Source organism: Bufo bufo, chromosome 8 (assembly GCF_905171765.1).
Source record: "Bufo bufo chromosome 8, aBufBuf1.1, whole genome shotgun sequence".
Taxonomy (NCBI): Eukaryota; Metazoa; Chordata; class Amphibia; order Anura; family Bufonidae; genus Bufo; species Bufo bufo.
Genome location: NC_053396.1, coordinates 203,531,821 through 203,553,853, shown reverse-complemented (window position 1 = coordinate 203,553,853; position 22,033 = coordinate 203,531,821). Strand labels below are relative to the sequence as shown.

The following is a 22,033-nucleotide window of genomic DNA, read 5'->3' as shown; positions in this document are numbered from 1 at the left end:
TGGATCAGCAAAAAACACTTCCGTTACTGATAATACAACCGGATCCATGCGTTTGTATTATCTCTAAAATAGCAATAACGGATCCGTCATGAACTCCATTAAAAGTCAATGGGGGGCAAATCAGTATTCTTTTGTGTCAGAGAAAATGTCCACATTGCGGACAGAAAAACGCTGCTTGTGTGCGTCATGGAACGCAATGCATTCTGGAGCACTCCGTTCCCTTCAGTTCAGTTTTGTCCCCATTGACAATGAATGGGGACAAAAGAGAAGCTTTTTTCCCTCCGGTATTGAGATCCTATGACCGATCTCAGTAGCCAAAAGGAGAGATAGAAGAGGGGCTTGAGTAAAAGTGTTGCCAATAGCAACTGAGCTTTCTTAGTATCTGTCCACTTAGGTCTCGTCCACATTTCCGTGTCTGTGTGAAAAGAAAAAAAAAAGCACCCGTCATGGGTCCAGTGTCATCCGTAATCCATGGACATTGCCCAGCTGAAAATTAATTTCAAGAGCATTTCCTATCTTTCCTTGAAAAACGGACGCACAACAGTTACCATCCGCTTTGTGTCCGTGATTTTCACTGACCCATAGACTTCAATGGGCATGCTTGTTCTGCATTACGGATCAAAGTAGCGCATGTCTCCGTGATTTTTTTTTTTACTGACCCATGGTCAGTAAAAAAAATAAAAATTATAATATTCAAAGCAATGGGTACGTGTGCTGTCCATGGAAAATGCAGACAGCACACATCCGTGAAAAACAGAAGCGTGGACGAGGCCTTAGTATGCTGGATTGTTTTTGTACCCACCTGCCTTGGTCAGGGGATGGGTATTTACCATAGCACAGAAAAGCCCCCTAAAATATCTGCTGGGGGGGGGGGGGGGGGGGGAGGGAGGGAGGTCTGACTCCCCGCAGCTCTGCAGTAACCGAGCCCGATCACTACCAAGTGGACGGAGGGGTGCAGTTCAAGCGCTTCTGAAAAAAGCTGATCATTAAGGGCGCCAGGAGTCAGACCCCCACCATTCTGATACTGATGAAATAGACGGATCGATCATCAATAAGTCCCAGAAATCCTATAACATTGGGAAAAAAAAATCCACAATCCCGTAGCACAGTCTGCATGATGTATATCACCCTAAGGATTGCAAAGGGTCAAATCCACGGTCAAAATCTGCAAAACAAAAACAGACGTCCTGCAGATTTTAAATCCACACCGCACTTATGCATGTTTCTTACATAAAGTGCATGAGCTCGGGTAAAAGCTCATCCACTCTGCTGATCGTGTATTAAGGTGCAGGGACTGTAGCTGGCCCAGGTCACTAGTGATGTAACAGGCCATGGTGACATCAGATGTATCACAAGAAATACTGATGTAACTGGGGCTATTCTGTCTCCAGTCCATCGCCCTTTAGTGATGAGATTGGTGGCTCGTTCTACTACTGGTGATGTGTCTCTCACAGACCTCACAAGGTACCCGTGATACAAATAGCAAACTGCACCTCCACAACTAATCCAGCCCTCATCTTGTGGCACCAATGTTACAAAGTAATATTGCAGAGGCCATCTGTCAGGACCATGAAGATCTCTCATGATGTGTTAATTGGAGGGTTCTTGTTTAATGCATTTTGTGGAACTTGTGTCGGGACGGACACTGGCCAACTTCAGGACACTGTATGTGGGGTCACCAGAAGCCATATACAGTCATGTGAAAAAATTAGGACACCCTTTGAAAGCATGTGGTTTTTTGTAACATTTTTAATAAATGGTTATTTCATCTCCGTTTCAACAATACAGAGAGATTAAAGTAATCCAACTAAACAAAGAAAACTGAAGAAAAGTCTTTTCAAGATCTTCTGTAAATGTCATTCTACAAAAATGCCTATTCTAACTGAGGAAAAAGATAGGACACCCTCACATGTATTCCCTCTTAAATTGGCTCAGATCTCACACAGGTATATCACACCAGGTGCACATAATTAGTAGATCGTTACTCTGCATGTTGAATGAGGCTTGCCCTATTTAAACCTCAGACATTTAGTTTGGTGTGCTCCTGACTGTTGAAGTGAGAGTGAGCACCATGGTGAGAGCAAAAGAGCTGTCAGAGGACTTCAGAAAAAAGATTGTAGCAGCCCATGAGTCTGGGAAGGGATTTAAAAAGATCTCAAAAGATTTTGAAATCAGCCATTCCACTGTCCGGAAGATAGTCTACAAGTGGAGGGCTTTCAAAACAACTGCCAACATGCCCAGGACTGGTCGCCCCAGCAAGTTCACCCCAAGAGCAGACCGCAAGATGCTAAAAGAGGTATCCAAAAACCCTAAAGTGTCATCTCGAGAACTACAGCAGGCTCTGGCTACTGTTGATGTAGAAGTACATGCCTCTACAATCAGAAAGAGACTGTACAAGTTTAACTTGCATGGGAGGTGTGCAAGGAGGAAACCTTTGCTTTCCAAGAGAAACATCGAGGCCAGACTGACATTTGCCAGCGATAAAGTTGACAAAGACCAGGACTTCTGGAATAATGTTCTTTGGACAGATGAGTCCAAAATTGAATTATTTGGACACAACAGCAGAGGACATGTTTGGCGTAAACCAAACACAGCATTCCAAGAAAAGAACCTCATACCAACTGTGAAGCATGGAGGTGGAAGTGTCATGGTTTGGGGCTGCTTTGCTGCAGCAGGACCTGGTCAGCTCACCATCATAGAATCCACGATGAATTCTACTGTGTATCAGAAGGTGCTTGAAGAACATGTGAGACCATCAGTTAGAAAATTAAAGCTGAAGCGGAACTGGACCATGCAACATGACAATGACCCAAAACATACTAGTAAATCAACCAAAGATTGGCTGAAAAAGAAGAAATGGAGAGTCCTGGAATGGCCAAGTCAAAGTCCAGATTTGAATCCCATTGAGATGCTGTGGGGTGACTTGAAAAGGGCTGTACGTGCAAGAAACCCCTCAAACATCTCACAGCTGAAAAAGTTCTGCATTGAGGAGTGGGGTAAAATTTCCTCAGACCGATGTCGAAGACTGGTAGATGGCTACAAGAACCGTCTCACTGCAGTTATTTCAGCCAAAGGAGGTAACACTCGCTATTAGGGGCAAGGGTGTCCTATCTTTTTCCTCAGTTAGAATAGGCATTTTTGTAGAATGACATTTACAGAAGATCTTGAAAAGACTTTTCTTCAGTTTTCTTTGTTTAGTCGGATTACTTTAATCTCTCTGTATTGTTGAAACGGAGATGAAATAACCATTTATTAAAAATGTTACAAAAAACCACATGCTTTCAAAGGGTGTCCTAATTTTTTCACAAGACTGTATATTAAAAACAATTATTTTTTTTTTATCTCACCTGGAGCATTAAAATTCATTGAGACTCTGGTCTAGGGTCTGAATTCACTTCGGGGCTCTGGTCTGGGTTGGGGCCTGAATTCATTTCGGGGCTCTGGTCTGGGGCAAGAAGTCATTCCAGGGCTTTGATGTGGGGCGAGAAGTCATTCCATGGCTCTGGTCTGGGGTCTGAATTAATTTCAGGGTTCTGGTTGTGAATTCATTTCAGGGCTCTGGTCTTGGGCAAGAAGTCATTCCAGAACTCTGGTCTGGGGCAGAGAAGTCATTCCTGGGGTCTGAATTAGTTTTGGGGCTCTGGTTGTGAATTCATTAAGGGGCTCTGGTTTGGGATGAGAAGTCATTCCAGTGCTCTGGGGTGAGAAGTCATTTCAAGGCTCTAGTCTGGGGTCTGAATTAATTTCGGGGCTCTGGTTGTGGGTGTAAATTCATTTCAGGCTCTGGTCTGGGGTGAGAAGTCCTTTCGGGGCTGTGGTCTGAATTAATTTCAGGGCTGTGGTCTGGGGCGAGAAGTCGTTTTGGGGCTGTGGGCTGGGGTGAGAAGTCATTTCAGGTCTCTGGTCTGGGATGATAAGTCATTTTCCGGGCTCTTGTCTGGGATATGAATTCATTTCGGGCTTCTGGTCTGGGGTGTGAATTCAGTTCAGGGATCTTCTGCGAGGTCTGAATTAATTTTGGTGTCTGGTTTTCCCACAAAATTATAATGCATCTGGATGTAAATGGTGTCAGAAATTTGCAAACCTCAGCCCTTCATCTGACACCAGACTCGAGCGTGCAGACTTGTTGAGTCCCCATGGCCCAGCACAACACTCATTCCAACACAAATTCATTGAGCTGAATTTTATTTTATACCCTTGTAACAGAAATAGTGATTAACATTGGAAAGAAATCTGTAGAGCAGTGATTGATAGAGGCATTTTAGAGAAGTGGTTCCCTTCTGGAGACCCATCCAAGACCATGAGTGAAACTCAATCAGAAGGTTTTATGCACCCCCAGACCGTGGATACAAGGATTGTCATGTCACCATTCAGCCAAACAAGATTTGGCCTTTAAACTACCTGAGAACCACCACTGTTGTAGACGAAGACACATAAAGCTGTTCATATTCTCTGTAACCAGATGTTCTCAAGACGTTCTAGTCTACTGATGAAACGCATCATTAGGTCATCCTCTCTCTCCTCGTTTTTCCTCTTCTAGGCTCAATGCCATGTTGAGGCCACACGTCTTCTCCAACCCAACCGCTACGTTAGATTCTACCTAGTCTACTAGGATTTCTCAGACTCGTTGGGGTGGACCCTACGCTTGTGCTTATTGAGAGAAGAGTTGTCAAAGAAACATTTATCACACTGGGGACATGCGAACGGCTTCTCTCCAGTGTGTGACAATTCATGTCTTAGCATAGCAGCTTTAAGAATAAACCCTTTCTCGCAATGTCTGCAAATAAAAGGTGTCTCCCCAGAGTGCAGTCGTTGGTGGACCACCAGGTTGGCGTACTGGCAGTAGCTCTTGCCACACTCCTTACACACGTGCGGCTTAGTCTCTGCATGGATGCCCGAGTGCTTGACGACACTTGATTGCCTAGTGAAGCCTTTCCCGCAAACGGGACAAGTAAATGGCTTCTCTTTGGTGTGGACCACCTTGTGGAGCACAAGATGATTATGGTTTGTGAACTTCCGGCCACACTCTTCACAGGTGTATGGTCTCTCCCCGGTGTGGATCCGCTGGTGGGTTACCACATGATTCCTGCAGGTGAAACTTTTCCCGCAAACGTTACATGAATACGGTCTTTCCCCCGTGTGAATTTTCATGTGTCGACTGAGAGATGCCTTGTTGCCAAATCGTTTCCCGCACCGGTCACATGGAGCTATCCTTCCTCCACACTTCGATTTTCGGCAGTTTTTATTATTGGTGACTGTTAGCTGGTAGATCATCTCCGACTTCATAGTCTGATTATTGAAGTTATCATCTGTTAACAAAACCAAAAATACACAAAAAAATAAATCAGTGAAAAGTCATTCCCTGCGTCCTTTTAATTTACCTAATGCTCAATAGCAGGCATGATCAACCTGCGTCCCTCCAGCTGTTGTAAAACTACAACTCCCACAATGCCCTGCTGTAGGCTGATAGCTGTAGGCTGTTCGGGCATGCTGGGAGTTGTAGTTTTGCAACAGCTGGAGGGCCGCAGGTTGAGCATGCCTGCTCTTTAGGGGTGTGTTATTACAGCGGTCAGTACCTACCACCTCTCTTCTTGTGGTAGGTATGGCTGCCTGAGCAATCACCTGCTGTCTCTCTGCCAGAGCAGCGCTCCACGCAGGCCGAGGACTGCCTATCACTGCCCATAGGGCGTGTGCTCCAGTCAGCTCTCAAAGGGCCAGCGCACCTTAACCTTCCCCACCCTATGGCTGCCCACCTCAGGGTATTTAAGGCACCTTTCCCTGTGGGAATGTGCCTGAGCAACAGGTTCTAGTTACCTGCAAAGGCACGCAATTGTCTTGTTTGCCTGCCTGTGTACCAATTTCTGTCCGTTTCCAGATTTGACCCTTTGCTGTCTGACCTTACTCTGCCTGTCCCCTCGATTTGACCCTGTGCTGCTTTCCCTGACCAATGGACCGTTTACTGGATTGCTCATATGCTGCTTGTTTCCTGGCAATGGTTCTGCCTGGCCTTTCAGTGCCATTTAGATAACGCCTTTAAGAGTAGCCCTAAGTCAATGTTCAGGGACACAGCGGATCCACATCCGCTTCCGTAACGGGGTGTCTGATAAATAGAAAGGGAACCTCCATAATTGGCAAAAGCGAGACTCATGCATTACACGGGCCCATATTTTTCAATGGACACGTTGTAATGCCTCATCTCCCCTGTAGCGAAACCCTTGCAGGCAGATCACAATTGATCGCTGGTGGTTAGAGGACTCTTGTATCCATATATTGCACCATATCTAACCTCATACAGATATGGTTATCTTACCTAGTGCAGAGAGCCGAGTGTCATAGGAGGCATCAGGTTCCTCGGAGATGTGACTTGTGACAGAAGACTGAAACTGGGGAGAATCTGAAGGGGAACACGACCATAGGGTTTATATTAAAACTAGTAACATTACAAATATAATCATCCTAGATAGATACAGATATTTAGTCTCTGTTCCGAGTGAAAAAAGCGTAATCTCACCCGTACGGATTGTGTCCGCTGTGTCCTCATAGGAGCCGTCTCGAGGCTCAGACTTCACATGACCAGGGGGGATACAACCAATGCTATGTGCAGGCCGAGTTTCTAAAAAGGAGAGGAGAACAAAGCTGTATATCAGTATATGGCCTCCTGCACACGACCGTTGTGTGCACCCATGGCTGTTGTGCCGTTTTCCGTTTTTTTTTCGCGGACCCATTGACTTTCAATGGGTCCATGGAAAAATCGGGAAATGCACCGTTTTGCAGCCGAGACCGTGATCCGTGTATCCTGTCCGTCAAAAAAATATGACCTGTCCTATTTTTATGACGGACAACGGTTCACGGACCCATTCAAGTCAATGGGTCCGTGAAAGAACACGGATGCACACAAGATTGGCATCCGTGTCCGTAGGTTAGTTTTTATACAGACGGATCCGAAGATCCGTCTGCATAAAAGCTTTTTCATAGCTGAGTTTTCACTTCGTGAAAACTCAGAACCGACAGTATATTCTAACACAGAGGCGTTCCCATGGTGATGGGGACGCTTCAGGTTAGAATATACTAAAAGAACTGTGTACATGACTGCCCCCTGCTGCCTGGCAGGTGCTGCCTGGCAGCAGGGGGCAGCCCCCCCCCCCTCCCCTGTAGTTAACTCATTGGTGGCCAGTGCGGCCGGCCCCCCTCCCTCCCCTGTAGTTAACTCGTTGGTGGCCAGTGGGCCCCCCCTCCCTCTCCTGTAGTTAACTTGTTGGTGGCCAGTGGGCCTTCTCCCCTCCCTCCCCCTCCTAATTAAAATCTCCCTCCTATCATTGGTGGCAGCGGAGTGTACCGATCGGAGTCCCAGTTTAATCGCTGGGGCTCCGATCGGTAACCATGGCAACCAGGACGCTACTGCAGTCCCGGTTGCCATGGTTACTTAGCAATTTGTAGAACCATTATACTTACCTGTGAGCTGCGATGTCTGCGTCCGGCCGGGAGCTCCTCCTACTGGTAAGTGACAGGTCATGTCACTTACCAGTAGGAGGAGCTCCCGGCCGGACGTCACTTACCAGTAGGAGGAGCTCCCGGCCGGACGCAGACATCGCAGCTCACAGGTAAGTATAATAGTTCTACAAATTGCTAAGTAACCATGGCAACTGGGACTGCAGTAGCGTCCTGGTTGCCATGGTTACCGATCGGAGCCCCAGCGATTAAACTGGGACTCCGATCGGTACACTCCGCTGCCACCAATGATAGGGGGGAGATTTTAATTAGGAGGGGGAGGGAGGGGAGGGAGGGGAGAAGGCCCACTGGCCACCAACGAGTTAACTACAGGGGAGGGAGGAGGGGCCCACTGGCCACCAACGAGTTAACTACAGGGGAGGGAGGGGGGCCGGCCGCACTGGCCACCAATGAGTTAACTACAGGGGAGAGAGGGGGGCCCACTGGCCACCAATGAGTTAACTACAGGGGAGGGAGGGGGGGTCCGGCCGCACTGGCCACCAATGTGTTAACTACAGGGGGGGGGGGCTGCCCTCTGCTGCCTGGCAGCACCTGCCAGGCAGCAGGGGGCAGTCATGTACACAGTTCTTTTAGTATATTCTAACCTGAAGCGTCCCCATCACCATGGGAACGCCTCTGTTAGAATATACTGTCGGATTTGAGTTTCACGATGTAACTCAAATCCGACGGTATATTCTAACAAAGAGGCGTTCCCATGGTGATGGGGACGCTTCAAGTTAAAATATACCATCGGATTGGAGAAAACTCAGATCCTATGGTATATTAACTCCTGACTTTACATTGAAAGTCAATGGGGGACGGATCCGTTTGAAATTACACCATATTGTGTCAACGTCAAACGGATCCGTCCCCATTGACTTGCATTGTAATTCAGGACGGATCCGTTTGGCTCCGCATGGCCAGGCGGACACCAAAACGACCTTTTTTTCATGTCCGTGGATCCTCCAAAAATCAAGGAAGACCCACGGACGAAAAAACGGTCACGGATCACGGACCAACGGAACCCCATTTTGCGGACCGTGAAAAAATACTGTCGTGTGCAGGAGGCCTATGGTATATAATCAGTGGAACTGGTTCCCTGGATATACAGTATATACTCTAATAATTTATGGGCCTGAATTAGAAAGGAGAGTGAGCACTCACAACATCTGTGTCATATGGAAATAATTTTACTTAGACCTGGTTGGTCAGATAAGGTTATAACAATAATAACAATTATCCATTCACATTAAAATACAATGAACATAAAAATATCTAAAATTACTATGATATGGTACCAATTTGATTTCCACAACTGTATTCGGGGTAGAAAATTCGTGGCCGCACTCCGTGACACTTATGACAAATGTGTCACTGTCTGTAAGTATAATAGATGGAAGCGTCCTAAAAGTTCCTCATATGGGGCACTTTAACGGCTTGTCTCCAATGTGAGCAGACGCCGTATAGAGTGATTCTGGAGTTATCTATTTGATACAGTGCCCATGTAAGCGCCAATACATTGGCAGAACAAAAAGATTATTGAAAATCAGAATAAGTGAACACGTATCAAATATCAAAAAGGGCTATTTGAAACACTCCCTTCTCCAAACACTATGATGAAGTACATAACAGGGATCCATCTAAATTGTTCTTTGTGGCCCTGGAAAAAATTGATAGACATTGGAGAGGGGGAGATTATATCAGGAGGATGTCCAGAGCCGAATCGAAACATATTTATGAATTTGGCTGCCTATTGCCAGCAGGCCTGAATTCGGACCTGGAGATCTTTGGCTTTTTATAGGGTGCTGTTCCCCTCTCTGACGGGAGATCCCATGTTTAGCCTTTTGGCTCTGGGGCCCCCCCTCGGAGAGGAGATCAGCATCCATGACTTCTGAACCTCACTTTCTACATTTATTTCATTGGCAGAAATTCTTCCACAAACCCTTCCCTATATATTTTATATCTTCATATATTTATATTTTATAATCTCATATATTTATATAATAATGTCCCCAGATATATCAGCTGATGCTTATGAATGCGTGTATAGAAAGGGTTAGTATGTATGTATATTTATTGTTTTTAACCATCTCAATTTTAATATGTATATTAAAGTATTAAATTATTATCTTTTATCTTAAATACTGTGTCGGGCAGGATACTATAGTGTGTTAGATGCATTTGTAATAAAAAACGCAATGGATGTTGAAAAACCGCACGAATACCGCACTTAAAACCGCATTGGTAGTCATTATGTCCGGATGATCCGGATTCCTGTTTTTGTGGATTACCATAGAGACTATAAAAGGTGGAGAATGATTGATGGCGCTTTGACCACTGAGGAAGGGGTGTAGACGCCCCAAAACGCGTCTGGTGAAAGAGAAAGAAAAGCGCCCACCTAATATACCGGACCCTCCTATGGATTGCATGGCCATGCATGAATGAATCTTCAGCAAAGTTAGTACAGACACAGCTTTCAGCGCAGATTGCTGATCAGAATCCTACCTGCCGGATCCCGCGATATTGTGACGTCACCCGCCTGAGACTTGCGGCGTAAGACGCTTGAACGGCCGGCACCGCTCGCCTCGAGGAGACGCCACATAGCGAGATACATTACCAAGGAATCAGGTAGGAACTGAAAAATCATAAGTCTGGGACTTTGCCTTTACCGCTCTGGTTGGAGTGAACTTTCCTGTAGGAATCACTCTATACGGCGTCTGCTCACATTGGAGACAAGCCGTCAAAGTGCCCCATATGAGGAACTTTTAGGACGCTTCCATCTATTATACCTACAGACAGTGACACATTTGTCATAAGTGTCACGGAGTGCGGCCACGAATTTTCTACCCCGAATACAGTTGTGGAAATCAAATTGGTACCATATCATAGTAATTTTAGATATTTTTATGTTCATTGTATTTTAATGTGAATGGATAATTGTTATTATTGTTATAACCTTATCTGACCAACCAGGTCTAAGTAAAATTATTTCCATATGACACAGATGTTGTGAGTGCTCACTCTCCTTTCAAATTCAAGCTTTCACTACTTTTGGGATCGGGCACCCAACTTTGAGTTAGTAGCACCCACCGTAGCTATTAGGTGTGAGCCACCCGCCTATATATATATATATACACAATTTATGGGCCTGGCCAGTTTAGAAAACCCATTTTCATACACCTTATTCAGAAAACTGTAATTTATAATGGGGTCGCCTGTTCAGGACCCTTGTCTCTTGGCCAGAGTAGGTACAAGGAGCTCCTCTCTCTCTCTGGAGGACCTGTCTTGTATTACGCAGAAAGCTATTGATTTTCATGGGAACAGTCCAACACCCAATTTACCCTGAGGGGACACTGCAGTGAACACATACTGCTAGGTTTCCCCTTAGATCACAACTGATCACTGGGGGGGGTCCCAGCAGGACACTTTGTGATGAGCTGACCCTTCTAACAAGTAGGGATTGTCCAAAGTGGAGAGACCCTAGAGCCAATGAACACATTTCTGGTGCAGTTGCTATTTAATGCAGCACCCGTAAGGGTTGTCAGGTATAGTCTACTAAAACTGGAACCAGGATTGGAGCGGTGAGAACGGACCTCCTGACCACCAATGGCAAGAGGAATGGACCCCAAAAAAGCCTGGGAAGTCGGGGATGGGACAAAGTGAGGCCAAAGGGCAAAAAAAAAAAAAGTGCAGCCAGAGGCAAGGCATCCCGGGAGGAGAAGTAGGGTGCTGTTGGGAGTGGAGGGACAGGAAACAACCCTGAGAAGGGTCCCAGAAGCTGCTGAAGGACCATGAGGTGGACAAGGCCTACTCCCGGGCAAGAGTGGGAGGCTAAGGCTGGGAGAGGAGGTGGCAGAATCAGGGACAAGGTGGGCTGTCAGAGACCCCCTGAGAGACAGGGTGGTAAGGGGCACACTGGAAGGTAGGGAAACCTAACAGGGACCTAGGAAGAACACCATTACCCAGGAGAGACAGAGGGAAGAAGAAGGAAATATACTTATCTTCTGGCATTGTTGGGCACCGCAGGGTCACCCCCTCTGTATCCTTACATGGTATGGGGTTAATGGCTTTCTGATTGCGGGTGCAGTGAAGTGAGCAAATCTAGCTGGATTCCATGTAATATGGACACAGGGAACCTGTAAAGTGCAAGTCCTGACATGAAGGGGACCAGATCTCAAGGACTTGTGCTGTACTGGAAAACTGTAGAATTTTGAGAAAACACTATTTTTAAGGAGTTATCCACATTGGACGGATCCTTTCCTGTTTGAAAAGTCCTGTCCTGAATCCCTGCAGTGCCTCCACAGGGAAAGCAAAGTATTACACATTGCCTAACTGCCTGTGCATACAATGCACGGACATGTCAGGTCCTCCAAAGCAAACAGGGGCTCTCAGCTCGGGCTCAAGACCTTTTCTTCAAGGCCAATCTTTGATCCATACCCTCAAATTCTCCAGTGTCTGGTTCCTCTTTGATACGGTGCTGGACAGGGCTCCTCTGGTCCATGTTCTGATGGTTCAAAGGAAGTGGTTCTGGGAGAGATGATGGAACAGAACCAGTTGTAAAACCAGCATCGCTGTAGTGACATTATATGGGAACATGGCTGATGTAGAGCGGGGAGCATCACTGCTAGAAAAGTATTACTTGGTAAAACAGATGGGTCAGATATGTTGGGATGGAAACCCCCTTTAAATGAGATGTTCCTCTATGACGACAATCATGGCAGTGAACACAATGTTCCATTGACTCCCCGTTACCTTTGCCTTCACCCATTCGCTTATGGTTATAATGTTCTCTGTGTCCTTCCAGATATTCCCATTCGTCCTTGGAGAAATAAACCGCCACGTCCTGACACTTTAAGGGCACCTGAAACACGAGCAACAAAAGGTTCACACAGAAGGAGGAAGGACTTCGAGTAAAGCCACTGAACAGATCCTTAAAGGGGTTGTGCCATGAAAAATATTCAGACCAGCACTTTTTTAATTGCATGTCATTAAAATGTAGTATAGACGCAGTGAGTGAAGAACGCGCTCCTGCTGCTGGCTTCCTTCCTTCGGCAGCAGGAGCGCATCCTTCACTCACTGCGCCTGCGCCGAATACTAAACGGGACGGCGCAGGCTCGGGATTTACGGGGACACTGAGGAGAACTTGAAAGTCAATCAACTGGACCTGGGCATGCCAAAGGGTGCGTAGACAGATCCTCTAGGTGCTGAAGCAACACCCTAACAGCACCTAGAGGCTCATTAGGATATTTTTTAAGTCTTTATTTTAAGAGAACGGCGGCAGGCAGGGAGTTATAAAGCATACGGATATGTACTGCCGACATCAGCACATCGCTAATGTCAGTCAGCTACATAACGTTATTTCTCATGACAGAAACCCTTTAAAGCGGCTCTGTCAGTGGGATCAACCCTATTAAACCAGACATACTGATTAAAACAATATCTTTCTTTTGTCTGTATGATAAACAGCTACAGAGAAATCCGTTTTTATTCACATGCAAATGAACAATTGGAGCACCAGGAGGTGGGCTGAATCCTTTGAGCACTGTAGATTAGCTTTCTGAGCAGATCTCAGTGTGGTGAAGCTATGGTACATAGAGCATATGATATGTAGATGCTAGCACACTCGGCATGTCTAGCCCCCTGTCAATCAAGGGGGGGGGGGTGTTCAATGGATTCAGCCCTGCCTCCTAGTACTCAAACTTCTCGTTTTGCATATGGACAAAAACACAGATTACTATAGGGTTGATCCTGGTGACAGAATTGCTTTAAAGGGGTTGTCTACTTAAAATGACCAACTATTAGTGTACAGGGAGAAGAACAAATTAAATTACGTGACATCAATGGGTGTCATGTGATAATGTGTCGGCGGCTGATCACTGGACAGAGGAAGGTCTGGAATGATGAGGGATTCAAAAAAAGAGAGGTCCTTGCTGGACAACCCCTTTAAAAGGCCTATAGGGATCATCCCCCACCTCACAGGTCAACAGCCGGATGATATTGTTGGCCAGCTCTAGGATCTTCATCCGATTTCGGTCCTGTACATCGAGGAGGGTGAACGAGAGATCTGGACGCGTCGCTGCGGAGTCCAGGATGTCATTGTGAAGCTCCGCAGCGCAGAGGCTGTAAGTGCACTTGTTCCCGTCCGCCTCTCTCTTCACAAGAATGTAGTCCTAGGGGAAGAGAGCAAGACACTAACGACCTGCTAATAACTGTCTGTGTATGTATAGGATTCCAGAACCCAACTAGAAGTCCTCACCGGTCCACGCAAAGTAGTATAAAGCCGTCAACTACTTTGGGGCGAGTTCACACTAGCGTATTCAGTCCGGGAAACAAGCTCCACTCATGAACTACAGTCAGGTCCATAAATATTGGGACATCGACACAATTCTAACATTTTTGGCTCTATACACCACCACAATGGATTTGAAATGAGACAAACAAGATGTGCTTTACCTGCAGACTGTCAGCTTTAATTTGAGGGTATTTACATCCAAATCAGGTGAACGGTGCAGGAATTACAACAGTTTGCATATGTGCCTCCCACTTGTTAAGGGCCCAAAAGTAATGGGACAATTGTCTTCTCAGCTGTTCCATGGCCAGGTGTGTGTTATTCCCTCATTATCCCAATTACAATGAGCAGATACAAGGTCCAGAGGTCATTTCCAGTCTGCTATTTGCTTTTGGAATCTGTTGCTGTCAACTCTCAAGATGAGATCCGGAGAGCTGTCACTATCAGTGAAGCCATCATTAGGCTGAAAAAACACAACAAACCCATCAGAGAGATAGCAAAAACATTAGGCGCGGCCAAAACAACTGTTTGGAACATTCTTAGAAAGAAGGAACGCACCGGTGAGCTCAGCAACACCGAAAGACCCGGAAGACCACGGAAAACAACTGTGGTGGATGACAGAAGAATTCTTTCCCTGGTGAAGAAAACATCCTTCACAACAGATGGCCAGATCAAGAACACTCTCCAGGAGGTAGGTGTATGTGTGTCAAAGTCAACAATCAAGAGAAGACTTCACCAGAGTGAATACAGAGGGTTCACCACAAGATGGAAACCATTGGTGAGCCTCAAAAACAGGAAGGCCAGATTAGAGTTTGTCAAACGACATCTACAAAAGCCTTCACAGTTCTGGAACAACGTCCTATAGACAGATGAGACATAGATCAACTTGTACCAGAGTGATGGGAAGAGAAGAGTATGGAGAAGGAAAGGAGCTGCTCATGATCCTAAGCATACCACCTCATCAGTGAAGCATGGTGGTGGTAGTGTCATGGCGTGGGCATGTATGGCTGCCAATGGAACTGGTTCTCTTGTATTTATTGATTATGTGACTGCTGACAACAGCAGCAGGATGAATTCTGAAGTGTTTCGGGCAATATTATCTGCTCATATTCAGCCAAATGCTTCAGAACTCATTGGACGGCGCTTCACAGGGCAGATGGACAATGACCCAAAGCATACTGCAAAAGCAACCAAAGAGTTTTTTAAGGGAAAGAAGTGGGATGTTATGCAATGGCCGAGTCAATCACCTGACCTGAATCCGATTGAGCATGCATTTCACTTGCTGAAGACAAAACTGAGGGGAAAATGCCCCAAGAACAAGCAGGAACTGAAGACAGTTGCAGTAGAGGCCTGGCAGAGCATCACCAGGGATGAAACCCAGCGTCTGGTGATGTCTATGCGTTCCAGACTTCAGGCTGTAATTGACTGCAAAGGATTTGCAACCAAGTGTTAAAAAGTGAAAGTTTGATTTATGATTATTATTCTGTCCCATTACTTTTGGTCCCTTAACAAGTGGGAGGCACATATGCAAACTGCTGTAATTCCTGCACCGTTCACCTGATTTGGATGTAAATACCCTCAAATTAAAGCTGACAGTCTGCAGGTAAAGCACATCTTGTTCGTTTCATTTCAAATCCATTGTGGTGGTGTATAGAGCCAAAAATGTTACAATTGTGTCGGTGTCCCAATATTTATGGACCTGACTGTATATTTCTCAGGCTGAACACTGTTCCTGCGACACAAACTCACGGTATAAGAAGGATTTTGAATGCTGTGAGTTCCAGTCTGACTGCGGCGGTCCTGAATTATATGAGTGCAGGTCAGTGGACCCGAGGATGGGCAGAAATCATTATAACGCCATGAGTTTGTGGCACAGAAGCAGCGTTTTCCCGGACTGATTACGCTCGTGTGAAACTGACCTTAGAGAATGTCTGCATGGAGTTTTTTTTTCCTTGGATTTTGGAACCGTTTCTGCGCCCAAAAACTGAGCCCTTGCAATTTATCATGCACACGACCATATGTATTTTGCGGGCCTCAAAAAATACGGATGACGTCCGTGTGCATTCCGTATTTTGCGGAACAGAACAGCCGGCCCCTAATAGAACAGTCCTATCCTTTTCCGTAATGCGGACAATAATAGGACATGTTCTATTTTTTTGCGGAACGGACATATGGAAACGGAATGCACATAGAGTCACTTCTGTTTTTTTGCAGACCCATTGAAATAAATGGTTCCACATACGACCTCTCAAATATAAAATAAAAAAATAACGGACACGGAAAGAAAATATGTTTGTGTGCATGAGCCCTAATTTATACGGCACTTTTTTTCATGCTGCCGCTTTAAAAAAAAATTGCATCGAGGGGAAAAAAAAGTGAATTCTCTATTCTTTATGCAAATTCTGACTGAAATCTGCGTCCAGAGTTCGCATTGCAATGGAAAGGATAAAAAAAAAAAAAAAAAAAAAGTGTTGAATTAAAAGGGTCATCTAAGATGAGATGCAATCCCATGCAGCAGCCACTTCCGGGATCACGTGCCCAATGTACGGAAGTGGGGGCTGCGCGGGATCACAGCACATCTCAGATAACCCCCTTTAAAAACCACATCCTAAAAAACCACAAGGAATCCTGAAGCGGATTCTGCATCAGGTTTATTTTTTCTCCTTACGTAAAATTGAAGTGATTCTTCTTTATTTAGCAGTATTTCGAAGTGCGAAACCGCTGCAGCCACCATATTGCCAACCCTGAACCAGCACACCGAATAAACCAGCTCTCTCTGCCTCTACCACAGCAGGAAGTCTCAGCATCATCTGAAATACTCATGAGTTACATTCCAGAAGTCGACCAACCCACGTCCATGCCGAAAGCTAAGACCACACTGTCCGGCTGCCACATGCAGTCAAAACCCCCGCCCTTCCCACATAGTTTTGACTGACAAAAACATATCAGGAAACGTACAGTTGCAAGAAAAAGTATGTGAACCCTTTGGAATGATATGGATTTCTGCACAAATTGGTCATAAAATGTGATCTGATCTTCATCTAAGTCACAACAATAGACAATCACAGTCTGCTTAAACTAATAACACACAAAGAATTAAATGTTACCATGTTTTTATTGAACACACTATGTAAACATTCACAGTGCAGGTGGAAAAAGTATGTGAACCCTTGGATTTAATAACTGGTTGAACCTCCTTTGGCAGCAATAACTTCAACCAAACGTTTCCTGTAGTTGCAGATCAGACGTGCACAACGGTCAGGAGTAATTCTTGACCATTCCTCTTTACAGAACTGTTTCAGTTCAGCAATATTCTTGGGATGTCTGGTGTGAATCGCTTTCTTGAGGTCATGCCACAGCATCTCAATCAGGTTGAGGTCCGGACTCTGACTGGGCCACTCCAGAAGGCGTATTTTCTTCTGTTTAAGCCATTCTGTTGTTGATTTACTCCTATGCTTTGGGTCGTTGTCCTGTTGCAACACCCATCTTCTGTTGAGCTTCAGCTGGTGGACGGATGGCCTTAAGTTCTCCTGCAAAATGTCTTGATAAACTTGGGAATTCATTTTTCCTTCGATGATAGCAATCCGTCCAGGCCCTGACGCAGCAAATCAGCCCCAAACCATGATGCCCCCACAACCATACTTCACAGTTGGGATGAGGTTTTGATGTTGGTGTGCTGTGCCTCTTTTTCTCCACACTTTGGTTTCATGTGTCCACAGAATATTTTGCCAGTACTGCTGTGGAACATCCAGGTGCTCTTGTGCAAACTGTAAACGTGCAGCAATGTTTTTGTTGGACAGCAGTGGCTTCCTCTGTGGTATCCTCCCATGAAATCCATTCTTGTTTAGTGTTTTACGTATTGTAGATTCGCTAACAGGGATGTTAGCAAATGCCAGAGACTTCTTTAAGTCTTTAGCTGACACTCTAGGATTCTTCTTCACCTCATTGAGCAGTCCGCGCTGTGCTCTTGCAGTCATCTTTACAGGACGGCTACTCCTAGGGAGAGTAGCAGCAGTTCTGAACTTTCTCCATTTATAGACAATTTGTCTTACCGTGGACTGATGAACAGCAAGGCTTTAGGAGATACTTTTATAACCCTTTCCAGCTTTATGCAAGTCAACAATTCTTAATCGTAGGTCTTCTGAGAGCTCTTTTGTGCGAGGCATCATTCACATCAGGCAATGCTTCTTGTGAAAAGCAAACCCAGAACTGGTGTGTGTTTTTTATAGGGCAGGGCAGCTGTAACCAACACCTCCAATCTCATCTCATTGATTGGACTCCAGTTGGCTGACACCTCACTCCAATTAGCTCTTGGAGATGTCATTAGTCCAGGGGTTCACATACTTTTTCCACCTGCACTGTGAATGTTTACATGGTGTGTTCAATAAAAACATGGTGACATTTAATTCTTTGTGTGTTATTAGTTTAAGCAGACTGTGATTGTCTATTGTTGTGACTTAGATGAAGATCAGATCACATTTTATGACCAATTTGTGCGGAAATCCATATCATTCCAAAGGGTTCACATACTTTTTCTTGCAACTGTATATTAGGTGTAGAAACACTAAGGGGGTCATTTATCAAACTGGTGTAAAGTAGAAATGGCTTAGTTGCCCACAGCAACCAATCAGATTCCTCCTTTCAATTTCCAAAGGACCCATTAAAAATGAAAAGGTGTAATCTGATTTATATGTGTAGTATCAGCGCTGGAAAGAAGAAGACATGGGGCACATAGAAGAAAAGAGTACCTGTGTTGCAGGATATAGGTCCAGGGATACTTCTAGTCAGAGTTCGATTGTAGGCGAAGAAACCCGATGGTTTCGAAACGCGTAGGATTATTTTGGTCCTTGGAAGTATCCGTATCACGGGTGTGACGTTACACGCTGCGTTCTCGGGTTCCCTCACCAACACGCTCCTTCGTGCACGCGCCAGCTGCCGGCCGGAGCGGCGCGCGCCTTTTTTGAAGTATTGAGCAAGAAGAACTACTGTTCCCCCTGCCTACAATCGAACTCTGACTAGAAGTATCCCTGGACCTATATCCTGCGACACAGGTACTCTTTTCTTCTATGTGCCCCGTGTCTTCTTCTTTCCAGCGCTGATACTACACATATATATTTGAAATTCACTCACCCCTTGGATCGCGGCAACAGTCATCCTCCAGGTATCCAGCAGCGGCTCTGTGCACAATTGTTCACAGAGGAAGGACATACTGTGACAGCGCGGATACAACTATTGAAATCTCTGATTTTACGGATCCTTTTACGGACTCCTACCCAAGGGGCGGAGCACAACATTTTTTCTGTTTTTTTAATACCAGTGTCATGCTCCGCCCCCTCAGCCATCACATCAGCCATTACACACCTACAATCTTCGCCTCACCTCTACAGTCAGAAGAGAGATCATCTCCAAGGTGTGATTCAAAATGGCTTCCGCCTTCTCCATCATCTACACGCGCATGTGCATCGCCCTAGAGACAAAAGAGCATGGTTATCGCCGGAGAGGTGACGGAAGCAGTCTCTCCTGACCGTCCCCATCTGAAGAAGCGAGAGCACGTCTTCAAGACACGGCATTTCTTTACGACCTCTGGGACCGCCATCGATCCTGGGGAGGACGCCGCCGCTGCTTGAATTCAGCCTTTCCCATCGAGCTGCCCCCAGTGATTGGAATACCCCTTTAATTGGTCATTCATCCAACTGACCGACTTATGGAGCCTTACTGCACAATGCCGATATAGCACATGCCAAAAATGGGGCAAATTGTGACAATTTTATCAGAAAAAGCACACGTGTCCTAATCTACTGGATTTGGCAGCCTACTCATGGCTTCACGTGGTGTCAGTATGAAAGAAATGGTGGCTTTTCCATTGGATGCCATATACTTGATGCAGGGCGCCATACGGCGTTACCACCTGAAAGCCTTAGGCCTCGTTCAGACAGGAGTCACGTTGGGCACGTTTTCAGCAGCCATATTACAACCACAAATCTGTGCCTGATCGTGGGACCCTGACACCCCCCCCCCCACCCCCAAGCGGGGGTTGTCGGCTGCAACGTGGACGGTAAAATGTGCCCATCTAGAACTGTAGCAAATCCTCAGCTGTGAAAGGTATTACAGGCAGAGCTGTGAGGGTGGGGGACCGTGTCGGAGGTCCGAGTTAGGTGTATGACATTTGCCGGGTGTCCGACCATCATAACAGGTGGAGGAGAGGGGCTGGACTACCCCTTTAAATAAGTGCGCCTCTATTCACTGACAGCAAGCAGAGTTCCTATAAACAGCGAAGCAGCGATACACAGAGTATATTATAAACTTGCAGGATCGGGAGGCGGCTCCGCTGCTTTTCGTTAGGACAAAGGTATAAAAACAAAATTTAAAAAAAAAAAAACTCCTATGCAAATTTCACCAAATGTGGGCTTGTTGTCCGTGGCAACCAATCAGCACTCAGCTTTTATTTTCTGCACTGCCTTGGAGATGGGACACAGACTCCGGTTGCTATGGGCAACCAGCTTATTACTTCCCCCCCACCAGACATTTTCATAGCTGAGGCTCATGGGAGCCAATGGCAAGTGCAGACAGAGAAGCCGGGGGTCCTCCCCTCGCCCCCCGCGCCTAGTAACACACGGACACGCCACAGCAGCACCACCTCCTGCCCGAGCGCACATATAGCTGACATGACGGGCACATGTAAACACTTAGCGTGCAGCCCAAACAAAGCGCCTACCTTCTCCGACCATGTGAGGGGGCGGGCTCATCCATTCTCCGCTCTTATTGGCTCGTTCCTGAGCACCTTCGAAAAGCAATCTGGGAGTTGTAGTTCGGTCGTCAAAGCCTTTTTTTTGCCCAATCAGGCGCTCGGCTAAAACTACAATTCCCGAGATGCCGTTGTTAATTAGTTGCTAGCTTGGGAGATGTAGTTCTACGTCGTCGTTGCTCGCTAGGTGTATAGCGACTACTGGACTTCAACTCCCAAGATGCAACTGTGGCCTCTGCTGTGAGCTCTGATTGGTTCTTGTTGTCTTTAGCGCGTTACTGGACTACAATTCCCGAGATGCAACTGTGGCCTCTGCTGTGAGCTCTGATTGGTTGTTGTCTTTAGCGCGTTACTGGACTACAATTCCCGAGATGCAACAGCGGCGTCGAGGCTTTGAATACATTCATTAGCTGCCACTGCATGTCGGGATATGTAGTTCTGTGTTGGTCACAGTCTGCCGTAGTGTATTGGTTTATTCTCAGCAGGGGCAGCGATAATACAGGGGCTGTGCTTGGAGGCCGCTGTGTGGTTAGTGGCTGCTTCTAGAGCTGCTCCTGGCTGTAGGCAAGTGTAGCTGAACGGTCACAGCAGCAGTTCAAGGGGAGATCCATTTTTTTGCTAGAATATTAAACAGTTCTACAACTTTCTGATATACTTTGTGTATCACTTTCACGATTTCTGCTTGCTGTCAGTGAATTGAAACGGTATTACCAAAAAAAAAAAAAAAAAAAAGACAGACACAGCAGCACTGTTTCTACTAAGCGAAAAATTGATGGTAGAAAATGATCTGAAGTTGCAGTGAGTGTTTCCAGTCACTGACAGCATGCACAGATCTCTTAAAGGGATTGTGTCTTGTCAGCCAATGGGGGCATATTGGTAGGATGGGCTTTTTACGGCGGCGGCGGGGGGGATGGCTGCCACACAAGTATGGTGCGCCCTCCGTGACTTTCAAGGCTCCATTTACGATAGGTCCGGGTCCCAGGGAGCATAGCCTAGCGATATCCCCCCATTGTCGGAGATGAGACAACCCCTTTAAGCAGGAGGGATTGAAACAAAATCTAAACTGGATGGGAGGAATGTGTCATTCTTGTACGTACAAAAGTTGCAAGTTTTGGCACCAAAATATGCAACTTTTTTTTGCCACTTTTATAGTAGTGGACGGAAGGTCGCCTGCGGTCAGACACAGATCGGTCATCAGAGAACGGCCCGAAGATGTGCCAGTATTATCTCATCTCAGACAATAGGGGCCTATTGCTAGGATATGCCCCCATTGTCTGATAGGTGCGGGTCCCACACCTATATCGAGAACAGAGCCCCGAAAGTGAAGGAGAGCGCACCGCGCATGCGCAGCCACCCTCCATTCATTTCTATGGGGCCGCCGAAAATAGCCGAGCCGTCTGCCCCAAGGAAATGAATGGGAGCACGGGCCGTGTATGCGCGGTGCGCTCTCCTTTACTATGGGAGAGGCGGGGATTAGCGCTTGGTGGTGGACGGACCCCAGGAAATCTGGA

General features: G+C 46.2%; 1 protein-coding gene across 3 annotated transcripts; it reads right to left on the bottom strand.

The window, feature by feature from the left end:
• Positions 1–3,995: 3,995 nt before the first annotated feature.
• LOC120977825 (gastrula zinc finger protein XlCGF53.1-like) lies at positions 3,996–20,548 on the bottom strand. 3 transcript variants are annotated; one of them, XM_040405955.1, is made up of 8 exons: positions 20,493–20,548; positions 19,157–19,244; positions 13,461–13,658; positions 12,241–12,349; positions 11,926–12,015; positions 6,512–6,613; positions 6,311–6,394; positions 3,996–5,309 (listed from the first exon to the last, which is right to left on the bottom strand). In XM_040405955.1, exons 2-8 carry the CDS (start codon positions 19,220–19,222, stop codon positions 4,609–4,611), a joined length of 1,350 nt encoding a protein of 449 aa, XP_040261889.1. In that variant the 5' UTR covers positions 19,223–19,244; positions 20,493–20,548; the 3' UTR covers positions 3,996–4,608. The 3 variants fall into 3 exon arrangements, with proteins under 3 accessions (XP_040261889.1, XP_040261890.1, XP_040261887.1); XM_040405956.1 differs by lacking the exon at positions 20,493–20,548 and adding an exon at positions 20,397–20,436; XM_040405953.1 differs by lacking the exon at positions 20,493–20,548 and having other exon boundaries at positions 19,157–19,746.
• Positions 20,549–22,033: the final 1,485 nt, after the last annotated feature.